This window comes from Natrix helvetica, assembly GCF_964273705.1.
Source record: "Natrix helvetica genome assembly, chromosome: Z".
Classification (NCBI taxonomy): Eukaryota; Metazoa; Chordata; class Lepidosauria; order Squamata; family Natricidae; genus Natrix; species Natrix helvetica.
The window spans coordinates 27888591-27906159 of record NC_138554.1 but is presented as its reverse complement, the minus strand read 5'-3'; the positions used below and the strand labels follow the sequence as shown (position 1 = coordinate 27906159).

Here is a 17569-nt window from a genome sequence, read left to right as displayed (position 1 = left end):
AAAAGTGTTGTGCTGCAGCATCAGTTTCCGCAAAAGAAAACACAATTTATGCAGAAGAATCTGCAGGATTGGAGAGTGTCATCTTAAAGGAGGAAAACAAAGACACACCTTCAACAATGCAAGCTCATCTCCTTTTACCCGTGTGTGTAAGGTCACACAGTAAACACAAAAGAGTTCATCGTGATAGTGTGACATTGGTTTTGTCATTTTTTTTATCCTGCCTATCCTTCTTGCCTCAGATGCCTCTGAATCTATGAATGTCTCTTCTCAGAATTTCATCCCACTCAATTTCATGGAACTTTATCCTCTGCTCCATAGCCATCAATTTACTCCTCCAAATTTAAGCAGCATTTCCACGCCAGTGTCCATGTTAAACCTTATCTGATGCCAGTGTGATGGATTCAGCAAGGACTTCACCTTCCATGCTGTAAACTGACTGGCACGTCTTCTAACTGATTGTCATTGCCCTCCCGGTGTCCCCATGATTCTGTAAACTCTCTGTGAGGTTTGGAAAAGTGATCCAATCCAATGAAGGACTGAAAAAAGGCAGGAAGCTGGCATCTTCTACCTTTCTTGTTTCCTTTTCACATTTTCATGAGAAGAATTTTAAAAAACAGAAACAATGCTCACTAGCCATTATATGGTGCAACTACAGTGGATGAATGAATGGTGGCAAGGGAAGAAGAGGAAAAATTCCAGCATCTAGGAACTGAAACTAGGAGAAATGTTTTCTCTGGAGAAGGAAATGAGCCAGCAGTTAATTGGATCACTTTTCAGATTCTCACAGAAAATTCACAGTGTCATGGGGATACAGGGAGGGGCAATTACAATCTCAGACCCTAACCTTCTGTACAACCTCAACACAGGGGTGAAATGCTACCGGTTTGGGCCAGTTCGCCTGAACCGGTAGTAAAAAACACTATTGGTTCACAGAACCGGTAGTTTTAAAACTAAAAAAGTTTTTAAAAAACATTCCGACTATCGCATGTTGCACAGCTGTTCTTCGGAACCTTTAAAAAAAAACTTTTTAAGAATTTCTTTACTACAGGTTCTCCAGAAACGTGGGTGTGTGTATGTCCATTTTTGCTCTCAGCAGGCTTCCCAGAAGACTGCTTGGCCAAAAATGGACCATGGGGGTGCTGAGAAAGAAAGAAAGAAAGAAAGAAAGAAAGAAAGAAGGAAGGAAGGAAGGAAGGAAGGAAGGAAGGAAGGAAGGAAGGAAGGAAGGAAGGAAAGAGGGAGGGAGGGAGGGAGGGAGGGAGGGAGGGAAAAAGGAAAGGAAAGAAGACTACAAACCTGGCACTAGACACAGCTTCAGAGGATAATCCAGGGCTGGAAGGGACCTGGAGGTCATTTAGTCCAGCCCTGCTGTAGCAAGACATTGTTAAAGTGAGTTTCTGTCTTTTGATCCCCCAGTTACATGACTACATAGCCATGCCCATCCAGTCACATGACCCCCACCAAGCCACACCCACAGAACCAGTAGTAAAAAAAAAATAGATTTCACCACTGCCTCAATATGTGCACAGAACAGGGTTTCCCAACCTTTGCAGCTTGAAGACGTATGGACTTCCACTCTCAAATGCTGGCTAGGGAATTCTGGAAGGCAAAATCCATACATTTTCAAGATGCTGAAAAACCCCTTTATAAACAATATGAAACTTCTGAAAAACCCCATGCAGTTTGAGGTAGTCCAATATGTGACCTAGGGCAGAGTTCCCCCAATCTTTCCAGGTTTGCGGATCTGCAAGGGAGGCGTGGGGGGTTCTGTGCGATCAGTGGGCAAGCACTCCCATTTGATCATACAAGTGGAGATGCACGTATGCGCTCACCTACTTCCGCGGTCCAATTCTGAATGGCTCAAGGACCGGTACAAGGGCACGGCCCACACCCTGACTTAGGGTGCCCTTGGATTTCAAATCCTTGAATACGAAGGTAACTTGCATTTTGTCTTTCTAAAAGTGTATTGAAGTTATTTCTAAACCTCACCAACTTCAATGGATGACCTTCAATTAATATGCAGAGGGAGGAAATTCCATCTGAATGCATTTGGCTGTACCAGATATGTCTTTTATCGAAGATGGGTGTGCACATTTTCACACTTACCATTGTAAATGCCGATCCGGCCATCTCCTCCACACAGTTCACTAGACTTTCCAAAGCAGACTTGATCACATTCCACAGCACTCACTTGCTGGCTGTGCCGGATATCCCCTTCATGGCCACAGAAACAGGCATAACCAGCTTCCACTCCAGCAAACTTTTCCAAAAAGGGAGAGGAAAATAAAAGAAGATTTAAGATGGCACCATCTTTTTAACTGCATGGCTAAAATGGGGAAACGTGAAATTTTGCAAGGAAACAAGGATAGGACAGGCAGTTGTCTTGAAGGAAATTTAAGGCTTCCTATGACGTACTCGTAGACTGAAAGCCATACCTGATTTAATCATGGTTTACTGAATAAGCCAAATTGGTTGGGTTCACTAAACATGCTAGACCATAAATCATGGTTTACAGACCATAAGGACTGTATTTTCATGATAAACTATCGAGCCAGTTGTCCACTTTAGGGCCAAAAGAAATGGTTTACTTTCTATAGAGCAATCATGCAGAGTAATACCAGCAGATTTGTTTCCATAAAATAAAAGGGGTGGAGAATATGGAAGATTATAGAAAAACAGCCAAAATTATCTGTGGGAGCCCCAAAATCTTGCTATTTCCAAATGAGAAAGCTTAAATAGGGGCCATAATCAAGTCACCAGATTGAATAATGGTTTCACAGGTATTAAAAAAATAGATTAATCTTCAAATTCAGTATCTCCAGAACAGAAGCATAACCACGAGGGCAGTCGTCTCAACCAAGTATGACAAATGGATAACAACTGTGCATTTGTTGCGCTAATAAAAACTGATAGTCTGGAACGACAAAACAAATGCTGTTGGATGGCTGAGCTCTGTTTCACGGGGTGCCAAGAATTGGGCGGATGGGATGAAAATAGAGAAGGGGGATAATATGTGTCTACTCTACTCGCATCAGTTGTCTGAGAAGGCTAGAAAGACCAATCCAAAAAAGGGGAAAAAATCAGATCGGTGAGGACACATGCCTAGAGCAAGTGAAGAAAATCAGAATTCAGGCCTTCCATGTAAGCTAACGCTGCCTTATTCAGAGGTTCAATCAATCAATCAATCAGAATAGATCTGGAAGGACCTCGGAGGTCTTCTAGTCCTGCCCCCTGCTCAAGTAGGAGACCCTATACTATTTCACACAAGTGGCAGTCTCTTCTTAAAAACCTCCAGTGATGAAGCACCCACAACTTCTGAAGGCAAGCTGATCCACTGCTGAATTGTCCTCACTGTTAGGAAGTTTCTCCTTAATTCCAGGTTGCTTCTCTCCTTGATTAGTTTCCATCTATTGTTTCCTGTCCTGCCCTCTGGTGCTTTGGAAAATAAGTTGACCCGCTTCTTTTTGTGGCAGTCTTTCAAATACTAGAATACTGCTTTCATGTCCCCCCTGGTCCTTCTCTAAACAGCCAAACCCAAATCCTGCAACCATTTTTCACATTTTAGCCTCCAGGCCTTTAATCATCTTAGCTGCTCTTCTTTGCACTTTTTCCAAAGTCTCAACATCTTTTTTGTAAAGTGGGAACCAAAGCTGGATGCAGCAATTCAGGTGTGGCCTTACTAAGGCTTTATAAAGCCTTAGTATATACTAATACTTTATGTGATTTTGATTCTGTGCCTCTGTTTATACAACCAAGAGTTATATAGTATTAGTTTTTTTGTCTGCTGCCGCACACTGCTGGGGCATGTTTACATGATTGTCCATTAGGACTCCAAGATCCCTCTCACAGTTACTGTTTTGAGCCAGGTTTCGCCTAATCTGTACTTGTACCTTTGGTTTTTCCTGCCTAAGTGTAAAACCTTGCTTTCCTCCACGTCAAATTTCATGTTGTTGGATCGGGCCCATTGTTCAAGTCTGCCAAGATCTTTTTGGATCCTGAACTTATCTTCTGGGATGTTGGATGCTGGTCATCATTTGATTTGCTTTTCAGATGTTGTACCTGAATTTCAAATGAAGGGTAGAGAACTGGTTGCCTGCAAAGTGCTGATGGTATTGTAATTGGCAAGCAAATCAACTGGGAAAGTTTTTTTATGGCATGGAGATATGCACTGTTACCCATAAAATCATGCAGCAGCTGCTCAAGGCCCAGTAATTAAGATCAGTTCAAAAAAGTTGGCAAATAAACTATCCATGTATCAATATTAAATAGATAGCTCTTTATTAAAAACCATGGATCAGTGGCCAGCAAGACTCTTATAGCTGCTTTGATGGCATCTGTTGAAATATGAAAGATGAGCCATCTTGGCTATCTATTAATAGAAAAAAAGAATGGTCATGCTGTTCTTAATGGGAAATGTAGTTTAATGGGGCATTAAGAGTAAAAATGAAAAAGAGGTTGAAATTACAAGTGGAGCTTCTCTATCAGATATTTTTTATTCAGGGAACCAAAGCTTTTTGGTTCCCAGACAGAGAAATAGTCAATCACCTGGGCAATCACTTAAATATAAATGTGCTGCAGCTGACAACACAATTCTAGGCTGCATAAACAGAGGGATAGAATCAAGATCACGTGAAATGTTAATACCACTTTATAATGCCTTGGTAAGGCCACACTTGGAATAACACATCCAGTTTTGGTTGCCACGATGTAAAAAAGACATTGACACTTTAGAAAGAGTGCAGAGAAGAGCAAAGATGATTAGGGGACTGGAGGCTAAAACATACAGGGAACAGTTGCTGGAATTGGGTATGTCTTATTTAATGAAATAAGGACTAGGGGATGACATGACAACAGTGTTCCAATATCTCAGGGCCTGCCCACAAAGAAGAGGGAGTCAAACTATTCTCCAAAGTACCTGAGGGTAGGACAAGAAGCAATGGGTGGAAACTAATCAAGGAGAGAAGCAACTTAGAACTAAGGAGAAATAGAACAATTAATGAGTGGAAGGACTTGCCTCCAGAAGTTGTGAATGCCCCAACACTGGAAGTTTTTAAGAAGGGATTGGACAACTATTTTTCTGAAATGGTGTAGGGACTAGAAGACTTCCAAGGTCCTTTCCAACTCTGTTATTCTGTAGTCACTAAACTCTGTTGTTTTCCAAGTTTCTTTATTCATCAATAATTATAAATCAATACATAAATTTAACAGAGAACCTCCTAATAGTTTGCAGTCCCACACTGGCAAAATTTGTTAGCTGTGTCAGAGCAATGCTTTGTATCTCTTTGAACCAGGATAGATTCTTATATAGACCAGTGACGTGCAGTCAGGTGAGGCAAGTGAGGCACAGCCTCACCACTCTCATCATGAAAAAAAAAAGTAAAAGGAAAAAGCTGAGCTAGTTGCTGCCTCACCGTGGATGACTCTGCTTAACCTCACTGGTGCTCTCCCTCCCCAAGTGTAGTGACTTCCTCCCCAGGCCCCCATTCATTTCTCTCTCACACACACACAGCTGGATAAAACTATATAAAAATCTAGCCCAGCTTCACTGATTACAAGTTTGAAAAGGCAACGTGGCTCCACCTGCAATCAAACTACACTTGGGGAGGGAGAGCACAAGCGAGCACTGAGGAGACCACAGGAGGAGGCAGGAAGCCAGGCAAAGACTCTTCAAGCCACTGGAAAAGATATCCAATCCAACTTTTGTGTGTGGGGGGGTTTGTTTGAGAGTGAGTGAGAGAGGGAAGGGGTAGAAGAGATAGTCCAATCCAACTTCTGTGTGTGTGTGTGTGTGTGTGTGTGTGTGTGTGTGTTTGAGAGAGGGGGAGGAAGGGAGAGAGGGAGGAAGGAGGGGAAGGAGAAGAAAAAGAAAAAGAAAGAAGGAGCAAAGGAGAAAAACAAATGCTGTCGCTTTAAATTGGAACTGAGCATGCCTGGCTGTGGAATTCTGGGAGCTGAAGTCCACAAGTCTAAAAATATTTGAAACTCAGCACTGTGTCAGTGCCTCACCAGTCATAAACCTCACCGCACGTCACTGCTATAGACCAATGTTAAAGATCATTAAATTAGCTTTCTCAAGCTTTACAAACCAAGTTAGAGGGAAGACTAAAAGCATACGGTATTTGAAACAATGTCAGGATTCTATGTTTAAATTAAAAACAAGCCCAGAGCTGCATCATACAACTCCAGTGTGGCAGATTAGAAAGAATGAAATCCTTCTCACTGGTGCTTTTTTCCTAGGCTGGAGAATAGAATGTGGGAATCATTCCCTGACTTTTATTTATTATTTTATATTAAATCTATATGTCCTCTTTCCTCAATAAATGCCAGCTAATTATATCTAGACTGTTCAAGAACTCAATTCCTAACTTATGAGTCCAGTCCAGAATTTTTAGCCAGCCTGTTATCTGGGAATTCTGGGAGATGTAGTTCTAACGCATAGAAAGCACCATGTTGGGAGTGCTGTTTGAAGCAACCTTTTCAATGGACTGAGAAGGCCTCCTGAGTTGAATGTAACAAAGAGATGGTTGTACCTTATAGCCTCGCTTGCGGCAGAAACTGAGGCAAACTTGCACTGTGAGCTTGGTGGAGGTGCCGCTGCTCCCACTTAATGTTGGGGGAGTGCCAGAGTCCAGGAAACAGCCAACATAGCCAGGCACTGAAAGAAACAATGAAAGATATGGGTAGAAATTTTGAATGTTTATTCAGGAAGATATCACAACACTACACAGATTTAGGACTCTACAGGTAGTCTTCATTTACCAACCACAGTTGGGATCTGTAGTTAAGCGCCACAGTCACTAAGCATAAAAGTCATATGATTGTGTTAAGCCTATGACACGGGTGTCAAACTTCCGATGTCATATTGTCATCATGTGACATATCGCGACTTTCCCCCTTTGCTAAACTGGGGGGGGGGGGGCTTGGCCAGTGCGTGATGCATCCGGCCCACGGGCCATGAGTTTGACACCCCTGGCCTATGATGTCACTTCTGCTCCCGTCATTACACAAATCATCATGGTCACTAACTGAAACATCACATGACTGCGACATTCGCATTCTCCATTAATTTTACTTGTTTGAAGGTGATTATGAAGCTCACAAATGGCAACCACTTAACTATGATACATTGTACGGCTTATAAATGCAAAGACTGGTTGCAAAGCTGTTTTTCTTTTTCAACTGTCACAAATTCAAATAGTCACTAAACAAGGCAGTCAATAAGTGATGACTACCTGTGATACAAGCTGACCACATGATTCACAGCAGCTGCTGTGAATCATGGGAGTCGTAGTCTGCCTATCTTGAAATTGCCAAGGTTGAGAAACAGTGCCATATTGCTTTCAGTGAAAGGGCTCAGGCAGCTGTCTTGAAATTGATTCTCTTCAGTTAAAATAGATTTATTGCCAACTTTTGCCTTATGGTTTCTTTGAAATGTTTTCATCCTGTATTGTTTATGTTTTCCTGTATTTTTTTTCAGGGTCCTTGAATTTTCATCCAAATGTGTCTTCTTGATGTATTGGGTTTACAGTACAAGAGTGCTACAGCTGTATTTTTCACTTCAAAGTTGCCCTTGCTGATCATACTTCAAAATCTGAAAAGGGTCAATAGAAGGACCACCCCTCCCCATTTGGAAGACTGTCTTTGACTGAAGACCAAGAGTGGATTTTCATCCATACATCTTGGCTCCCACATAAAAAAGACAAAACCACAACACGCCATTTCTGAGAATTTCATTAATATGTTACAGAGTGGACCAAACTTTTTCATCCAACATTATCTGATCCCCCACCTCGATGCAAAGTCCAGCACTTACTGTGGCAGGTTGGGATGTCACAATACTTCCAGTAGATCCCTTCTTCATTCTCTGAGATGTAGCACCAGGGCTGTACATCGCCATCTGGATTTCGGCAATAATTGTGACTGCCCAGCCCCCACTCGCCATTGGGATATTTGGCCGTGTTGTAGGCATGTTCTCGTGTCTGGTTCCAGTAGAGGCAAGGCTTCCCAGAGGATCCAGGAGAAGTTCTATTCTGCAGGCCCCGATAATCAGCTCCATTCACCATAAAGCATTCAGATAATTCTGGGGAATAATCAGAGAGAAAAAGAGATGGTCGGGGACATGTTTGCTCCTGCATATTTTATTTTCTATTTGGGTGCATTTCCTCTCCATTCACTGAAGAGCAAAGTCATACAAAGTAAAGATTATTTTGAGGCAAATCATCAACTCTTGAAGATTGCATGGATGTTCTTCAACTTATCAGGTCCAACTCTTAGCAAAGTCAGCCAAGCAATTCTTTATCTTCACACCTAACCCATATTTGATTGCTGTTTTATGACGAAATCTAAGTGTTTGGTCGCTTCCAACCCAAGACATATCTTTCTCTTTACAGTCACAACAATTCTCTCAGTATCACTTGCAACTGATAAACTGGATCGTGATGCATAAAAGCTGAAGATATATCAGCCTTTGAAGTGGCATAAGAGTCTGTTTCGATTTTGTTGCAGAAGAGTAACCAGCTATCCCTCAGGAAGCTGTTATGCACAAACGAATTTGTCCTCACAGCAACCCAGAGAGCTTGGTTAAACTGAGATATAGTAACCAGGTCATCCAAGGAACTTATGATAGCCTGCCAGGAAAACAATCCACAGTTCCTCATGGATGAAGAACTTGTGGCTCTCCTGGTATTGCTGAAACTCTAACTCCCAGCCATTGGCCATATCAGCTGCGACTGCTGGGAATTATAGTTCAGCAGCATCTAGGCGGCTACCAGTTCCTGGTGAGACACATATATACACCCACAAATATATGTACGGATACAAATTACATAATCAAGAAAATTAAGGGCTTTCAGTTTTAAAAAACCTAAGTCTTCTGGACTAGTGAATTTGTACTTGGTCAGAGATTAGTGGCCTATTTATACAACAAGCTTCAGTCAGTCAATTAAAATATAGCAAATTCACATACAAGTTACTAACTCTTTTTGGTTTTAAACTCAGTTTTTGTGAGTTGGCGTGTTGGGCGAATTCAACTTCTTTGGTTAATGCATGATTAATTCAGTGCATTGTGTAAACCAGGAAAATTCATGCAGATTAAGTTGCGTGAAGGCAGCTGAAGTTCCCAATTGGCTCCAATCAACAAGACAGCGTGAGCTTAGTAATTATAATCAGGAAATACCCCTGAATGCATTTTCTTAGAGAGAGAGAGAGCTGTGGCATTGATAAGACTGACACAGTGGAAAACTAGTCCTTGGTTTAGTCACTGTCTTGTTTAGTGACCGTCAACAGTTAACAATGGTGATGAAAAAAATAACTTAATGACCATTCCTCATATTTAGGTCTGTAAAGCAAAGGGAAGCTCAAGTAAGTCATTGCCTATCCTAGTTGTGATCATTAAACTAAAACCAGCACCTGTACTTGATTCAAAAATTCAATCAGGCATAAATTATGCAGGATAGCTGTGACATCTATATAATCACGACTTATAGAACTTTATTTTTGGATGAGGAAGAGATCCCAAACTTTCAAACAATCTTAAAGCTAATCTCTCAGTCCTAGAGGAATCCTGACGGCTGAATTCAACCCTTGATTACTAATTGGTGAAGGAAACTCCCTCTGTTCCTTCACAGAAAGAGCTTCTGTCAAAACAAGTTATAATTTTGGGGAAGAAAATGTGAAAAGATAGTCCTGATTCCCTTTTACCAGTAATTGGGGAATTCGCTTTGGTCAAAAAGTTGAAGGAATCTACATCTTTGAAGACCTGCAGCTGGAGAAGAGACCTTCTGGGAAATTCACAGAAGACCACCGCCAGCGGCCCCTTCTTTCCTTCCTGTTAAGTCCTCAAGGCTATGACGCCATTAACTATCATTGCCGGTCCCTGATTGGTTGAGACGCGAGCAGCCAGCTGGCGGGAGATTGCAGCCATTCTATTGGTTCAGCGTCTGACAGCTCTAGTATAAAAAGGGCTGTCAGCTGTCAAAAGCTGCTGTTTGCCGGGTCGAGGTTTGCCTTACATTTTGCCGTGTTATACTGTAAATAGGTTCAACCTGCCTTGCCTCAGTTCCTGTCTGCCTTGTTCTCCCTACAGAACACTGGCGACGAAGGATGAGATTAGGACTGAGGTAAAGGAAAAGTGAAGTCACTAATAAGAGCTGCCTCAAGTCACAGGCGACGAGTAGTTGCTCCAAGACTAATTCCTCAAGTTCCGTCCTTCTAAGAATGGCTAATCTACCGGCATTCATGGCATTCAGCCCGGCCACTGAAACATGGGGTGCCTATCTCGAGCTGTTTGAGTGCTTCCTAGAGGCAAACGACTTCACTGGTTTGTCTAGTGGCCATAAAAGAGGATATTTTCTCAGCGCATGTGACCACGAGATGTTTGGAACACTCAAGGTTTTAGCAGCCCCTCAATTCATCCATTCAATGCCTTGGGAGACTCTTTTGGAGAAACTTAAAAATCATTACTCTCCAACTTCCTTGCGCATAGCCGGACGTTATGCGTTTAGGCAGAGGACCCAGAGAGAAGGGGAATCTGTGAGCGATTACATGGCTTCCCTCAGAACAACAGCCCTGCACTGTGATTTTTCTGTGCTGGATGATGCCCTTTTAGAACAGCTGGTCTGTGGTATCAAAGACCTCAGACTTCAGCGATGCTTGCTGGCACGAAAAGAGCTGAGCCTTCAGGCAGCCGTGGATGAAACCATGGCATATGAAATGTCAGACAAATCCACCGCAGAAATTCAGAGATTTCTGCCACCGGCCACCCATGCCAGCAGGGGCCATGCTGTCCACCATGAAGAAGATGACGTAGAAGACTTCTCGGATGAGGAAGAAGAGATTAGCCGCCTCAAACTGGCCACCAGGAAAAAGTGGACTTGGGCTGATTTTTTACCTCAGGCAGGTTACCTGAGTTGTGGCGGGAACCATGCAAGGTCAGTCTGCAGGTTCAAAGCCACAATGCCGTCAATGTGACAGGAAAAGACATTTATCCAAGGTCTGCAGAGCGGCCATGACAATCGCTGACCCACCTCCGGAGCGCGCCTTGTCTAGACAATTTGTAAAAAGACTTCCCAAACACCGTGAAGACTGCTTTGCCATCACAGGTGACCAGCAGCACCCTGATTGGGCTATCAGCCATGCGTCCCTGACTAAGCCTACCTATAAGATATACCTGACTGTGCGCATAGAGGGAGAGCCCTGCAAGATGGAAGTGGACACTGGCTCTTCCAAATCCCTGGTCTCTTGGGCTACTATCAAATGGATAGTGTCCAGCCTGACCAAAGCTCAACTCAGGCAGCACCCACTTCGCGTCAGAGACTATCAAGGGCAGCCAATACCCATTGTGGGTTGCAGCACATTCATCATAGCCAGAAATAACTTCCAGGGGCCTCTTCCCCTCATCATTGTAGATGGCCATCTGCCCAGCCTCCTGGGCTTGACTGGTTCTCCGCATTGGGGCTCAACGTCTCCGGCATCCGTTGTTCTAGATTCCTTCGCCGTGCTGGCCAGCGAGTTCGTGGACATATTTGACAACAAGCTTGGTAAATATAATGGGACCCCCATTTCTTTTAATTTGAACCCCCAGGTGGCGCCAATACGTCTAAAACCCAGGAGAGTGCCTTTTGCTCTTTGGCCCAAAGTAGATTTAGAGCTAGATAAATTAATAGCACAAGGAGTGCTCAAAGCAGTAGACCACTCCCCCTGGGAGACCCCCATAGTAATACCTATTAAGCAAGATGGTAGTATTAGAATTTGCGGGGATTTTAAATGCACCACTAATAAAGGGTTGCAAGCCAACCCTTATCCAGTTCCAGTGGTTCAACATCTGATCCATTCCTTGGTCCAGGGAAACATTTTTGCCAAGTTAGACTTGGCACAAGCGTACCAGCAGCTCCATGGCTCAAACCATCGTTAACGCACTGGGGAGCTTTCAAATGTAAACACTTGCAATTTGGGGTCAGTGTAGCCCCAAGTATTTTCCAGAGCCTAATGGAGCGGATGCTCCAGGGCTGCCAGGGGTAGTACCCTATTTCGATGATGTGCTTATATCCACTTTGGATCAAGCTGAGCTCGTCGATAAATTAAGAGCAGTCCTGAGCCGTTTCCGCCTAGCGGGCCTGAAACTCAAACAAGAAAAGTGTAGAATAGGGGTCCCCAGTGTAGAATTTTTGGGGTATCTAGTTGATTCCAAAGGCATCCACTCTACTCCGTCCAAGGTAGAGGCAATTAAGAAAGCCCCCACGCCCTTCTCTAAGGCTGAACTGCAAGCCTTTCTGGGGCTGCTTAATTTTACTCCATTTTTTAACCCCATAAGGCGTCTTTGGCAGAGCCTCTTCATAGGCTCCTGGACTCCAAGACACCCTGGCATTGGGGGTCTAAGGAAGCCCAAGTCTTTAGGGCAGTTAAGGATGTCCTTACATCCAAATCTTTATTAGTGCAATACAGTGATTGCCCCCCATTAACTTTGGCATGCGATGCATCGCCTTATGGCATTGGGCCGTTCTGAGTCACATCCTACCTAATGGCTCAGAAACCCCAATTGCCTATTATTCGCGCACGCTCTCAGCAGCTGAAAGAAACTACAGTCAGCTGGATAAGGAGGCCCTAGCTGCCGTAGTAGGGGTAAAACGGTTTCATGATTACGTTTATGGTCGTTTTTTTCACTTAGTGACCGACCATAAACCCTTATTGGGTTTTCTGGCAGGGGATTGCCAGACTCCTCAGATTTTGTCTCCAAGAATGTCCAGATGGACAGTCTTTCTAGCAGCATATAATTATCAGCTACAATATAGGCCAGGAAAAAACTTGAGCCATGCTGATGCCCTCAGTCGCTGCCCTCTGCCAGCGCCTGTTTTGGACTCTGCTCCTACAGTTTCGGTCCTCTTAATTGAAGAGTTGGCCATGCCAGTATCTGCCCAGGATATTGCCAGGCTCTCTGCCACAGACCCCATATTGGCTCAGGTTTTGGACTGGGTGCACAGGGGGTGGCCACAGGGGCCAGTAGATCCTGAGTTTCACCCCTATTATATATGGCAGCATGAGCTGTCCATCCTTAACGGGTGCCTGTTATGGGGCAATAGGGTGGTAGCTCCCCCAAAGCTTAGTTTGCCAATTTTAAATTGCCTGCACACTGCTCACCCAGGCATTGTGCGCATGAAGGCTTTGGGCTGAAGCTACATGTGGTGGCCCAAGATTGACCAGGAAATAGAAAAGTGAGTAGCAACCTGCCAGCAGTGCCAGCAATCTAGACCGGCTCCCCCCTCTGTGGCCATCAGGGAATGGGACATGCCCTGAGCTCCATGGGCATGAGTCAATTTAGTTTTCGCCGGCCCGTTCTTAGGGCAGAATGTCTTGGTCCTTGTAGATACCTATTCGAAGTGGGTGGAGCTGGCAGAGGCCGTAAATAGAGTGATGGGGAGGCTATTCATGACCCATGGGTTGCCTGACATGGTGGTGACTGACAATGGGCCCCAATTCATGTCAGCACCCTTCCAGATGTTTTTAGGCCGGCATGGCATACAACACGCCCCGACGGCCCCATTCCACCTGGCTGGAAATGGCCTGGCAGAACGAACCGTCTGGTCGGCTAAGGAGGCATTGGGCTGCCTGGGGCCAGGAAATTAGCACGACAAACTGTCCCACTATCTCCTGGCACAGCATACAACCCCATGCCTAATCACCAAGCAAAGTCCCACAGAATGGCTTATGGGTTGTCAGCTCTGGACAACCCTGGACTGGCTACACCCTGGTTATGCAGCAGAGAAAAGCCCCCTCGCAGGTGACTCCACATGGGCCTTTAATGTGGGAGACCCAGTCTAAGCCCAAAACTATGGAGCCAAACCAAGGTGGCTTCCCGGACAAATCATGCAACTAACTGGACCCTACTCTTATAAGGTCCAGCTCAGTGATGGGCAAATGTGGCGCCGACACATCAACCAGTTCAGACAGCGAGCCACCAGTGCAGCAGACCAACACCTGGTGCAGGCCCAATCCTGCCCTTGGGAACTAATATCGACAGAGGCTTCTCCAGTGCAGACAGAGCAACACCCCACACCAATGCATTCTTGTTGCCAGGCTTACCTGAGAATCTGGTCAGTCCCGCGGCAGTCAAGTTTCCCGCCGACTCAGCTGCACAGTCTCCTGATGTTCCACAGGACTCTCCACCAGCGGCTCCTCCTTTGGCCACCACCCCTGAACTAAGGCGATCTGGGCGAAGCCAACGCTGGCTGGCGTATTTGGCTGACTACGGATTTGCTAACTGGGAGGAGAGGGGTGTTAAGTCCTCGAGTCTACGACGCCATTGACTATCATTGCCGGCCCCTGATTGGATGAGACCTGAGCAGCCAGCTGGCGGGAGAATGCAGCCATTCTATTGGTTCAGTGTCTGACAGCTCTAGTATAAAAAGGGCTGCCAACTTTCAAATGCTTCTGTTTGCCGGTTCGAGGTTTGCCTTACATTTTGCCGTGTTATACTGTTAATAAAGGTTGTGTTAGCTTCAACCTGCCTTGCCTCAGTTCCTGTCTGCCTCGTTCTCCCTACAGAACACTTTCCCTCCCAATCCTGAAATGTGGAGCTGGAGAAACATCAGAGCAAGCATGACAAGACAAGCTTGGAAAAAGAGGGACTCCTCTCAAGGCTGCCTCCAGGGTGGGGGCCAAAATGAGATTAGAGATGCTAAATGTGTAATCAGTTAAAGCATGCAAGGGCTTTGAAGATTCAAAGGGAAATGGCGGAGGGTGTCCTGTGAGATTTGGCTGGAGGCAAGAGAAACACAGGAGACCCTTTTAGATCTCACATTTGGGAAGAGGAGGGATTGGAGGAGGATCAAAGAGTTCAAAGACACATTTAATCGCCCATGCCAAGACAGTCAAGTGTGGGCAGAACACAAAGAAAGAATATTGGGTGGGGGGACAGTGAGATGGGCAGAGCCTCTGCTAAACCTCTGACCTCCATCAAGGTCAAAAACGAGTCTTTGTAAACCAAGGATGAACAATATTTGGGGAGGAGGGTGAGTCACATTTGGTCTTTGAATAGAGTTACAGATGGGGATATATTCCCCAGAGGTGGTAGAGACTACATAATGAACTGGGCAAAGCCAAGACAAAATTAAATTCAATTGGATTAAAATGGAATTGATTTATTTACACGCAAATGATAGGATTATTCCTATGTATTTATTTTTCCTGTTTAGGCTTATCGTTTATCTTTATTTGTTGATTGGTGTCCTCTCCATTCTTGTCTTCCTAAAGAAGTTTAGAATTGTCTACCTCAAAACCTAATGAATGTTATTAAAACAAATATACATGCAACCAAGGACACATGTTCAAGTATTTAACACTACAGGTGATTCTTGACTTACGACCATAAGAACCAGAAAATTTGTTAAACAGTGCAGTCGTTGAGTGAGACATCACATGCCCACACCTGATTTTTTTTTTTTGCTATGGTCACTAAGCCAGACATCACTTGTCTGCAACTTGTGACTTTTGCTGAGGGCTTCTCCATTGAGTTTGCTTGTCCAAAACCAGCTGGGAAGGTTAGAAATAGTGATTACATGAATGCAGGATAGTGCATCCACCATAAATTTGCAAGTTGCCAACTATCCAAATCACAATCGCATAACCACTGGGATGCTACAACAATCATAAATGTGAGGACTGATCAGGTCACTTTTTTAAGGACTGCCTATATTAATTCATTAATTAGAAATTATAGAAGGGCTCCAAGTATTTAAACCAAGGCTTTTAGGTTGATGGGTGATCATAGGATCCCTTACTAAGCATCTTGTCCCACTGTGGAGTGACAGTGTTTCCTGCTCGCATCAGAAGCATTAATCCCAGGGAAAGACTTGTCTTTCTAGTGGTTCTCAATCCTGGCCCTTTTAAGATGCGTGGATATCAACTTTCAGAATACTAGCTGGAGAATTCTGGGAGCTGAAGTCCACACATCTTAAAAGGATCCAGGTTGAGAATTAGTACGCTAGGCAGCTGATTAAAGTGGTAGAAATGTGAAAATGATGGGAGGAATGCACCACATCAGGTTGCAAGTTGGTATGTCATTTCTAAATGCATATAAACAAAACACACAAAGCCTACACTCCCTTTCACCCAAGTAAAAACTGACATATCAAGGAAAAAAGTTCTAGCCCAGCCCAGTTCTGGCTTTGCTTGTATTCTCTTTCAAAGTCATACAGGCATATTCCTCACTGCATTCATATGTGTCTACATACCAAGAATCTCCACAAGTTAGTTCTGTCATCCAAAGTCTGAAGTATATGCTTTGTACAAATATTGGAACCCTGCCACTTATTTCCATTACAGCTTTAGGCAAAGAAAATAGCATTCTGGATCAGAAGAGGCATCTGAGACAGAAGACCAAGCCCAGTGGCCCCTGCCATTTTGAAGATTGCCCTGGCATCGAACTGCCCCATAAGGGGTGCGAAGGCAGAATGCTGTCGCAGAATAGCACTTCAAGGAAGCAAAAAGATCGTAGGCAGCCATAAGGGCAATTTGCACAACCGTGTATATCTGCTGAAAAAGTAAGAGCAAAAACATTCGTCTGCGCTACTTGGCATGGCACGAAGTAGGTTGCAGAAGTGGTAGAGGGCCATTTTCCTTGCAGAATCCAATCTGTAGTCCCCCCACCCCCACCCCCTTTCTTTGTTTGTATTCTGGAAAAATGGCAGAGATTCAGAAAGTGATCCTTCAGTCTAAAAAATGCCGAATGTCGGGTGGTAGAACTCGTAAGAGTGAACAAAGGGGGAAGGGAAGCTGCATTCTGGGCTGGCAAGGAGATCAGACATCCAGCGGCTGCCCCTCACCCCTGCCAAAAACTTGAGAGTGTTGGCCCCCAGTCTGCCTTGTTTTATCCCAGACATAGTAATGTCCTTCTACAGCTGGGAATAACCCATGACTTGTGCTTCTCTTCACTTGCCTCCTGCCATCAATCCATCCAACCGCCCACCTTCCAAGCCCAAACATCTCCTGGTGTAACCAGATGCCTTTCCAACCATCAAACATAAGCCCCAGGGGATGGGACCCACCTGTTGTTGGAGATGGAAATAGCTGAGAACATAATAAACAGGTGGTCAATATGAAGCAAGAGGACTAGGCTAGACTAGGAAGGGGAGGGTAGCAAAGTGAGCTCTTCGTGGGAGGATGTGGAAGCCCACAGAGGCCGGAGACTGGATGTCTAGCAGGTGGCGGGTGTTGGCAGCTGGTCCTTTAGAAGATGCTTAGGACCAGTGGAGTGCTATCTGGGGGGCACGAATGTGAGATGGCCCTGGGGAGGTGAGGGAGGGGGAGTAAAAATCAGGAGTGAGGCATTAGACAAATGGTACAGGAGGCCTCGGTGTTACTGCACTGTTGAATTGCTGAAGAATTGCGACATGAACGCACACAGGCGGGCCGGGAGGCTCATAGCTCTGTTTCAACAAACGTGGGATTAGCTATTTTGGTACCATTGTGGAAAGCTTCCTCCTGCTGGGGTTGCAGCTGTCGAAAGACCAACAGGCTGTGGAGAAAGGACGACAAATAGGACAGGCAAGAATGTCAGAAATTTCTGTAATGCCTT

The 17569-nt window shown here is 44.6% G+C and overlaps 1 protein-coding gene across 1 annotated transcript in view; it reads right to left on the bottom strand.

Moving 5' to 3' along the window:
* KREMEN2 (kringle containing transmembrane protein 2) overlaps window positions 1-17569 on the bottom strand; it is a 53292-nt gene that overhangs the window by 24988 nt on the left and 10735 nt on the right. The window contains exons 2-4 of the mRNA XM_081970978.1: window positions 7814-8080; window positions 6531-6655; window positions 2107-2260 (exon numbers count right to left, since the gene is read on the bottom strand). Of these exons, the coding sequence (XP_081827104.1) occupies window positions 2107-2260; window positions 6531-6655; window positions 7814-8080 (546 nt within the window). The remainder of the gene's footprint in view (window positions 1-2106; window positions 2261-6530; window positions 6656-7813; window positions 8081-17569) is intronic.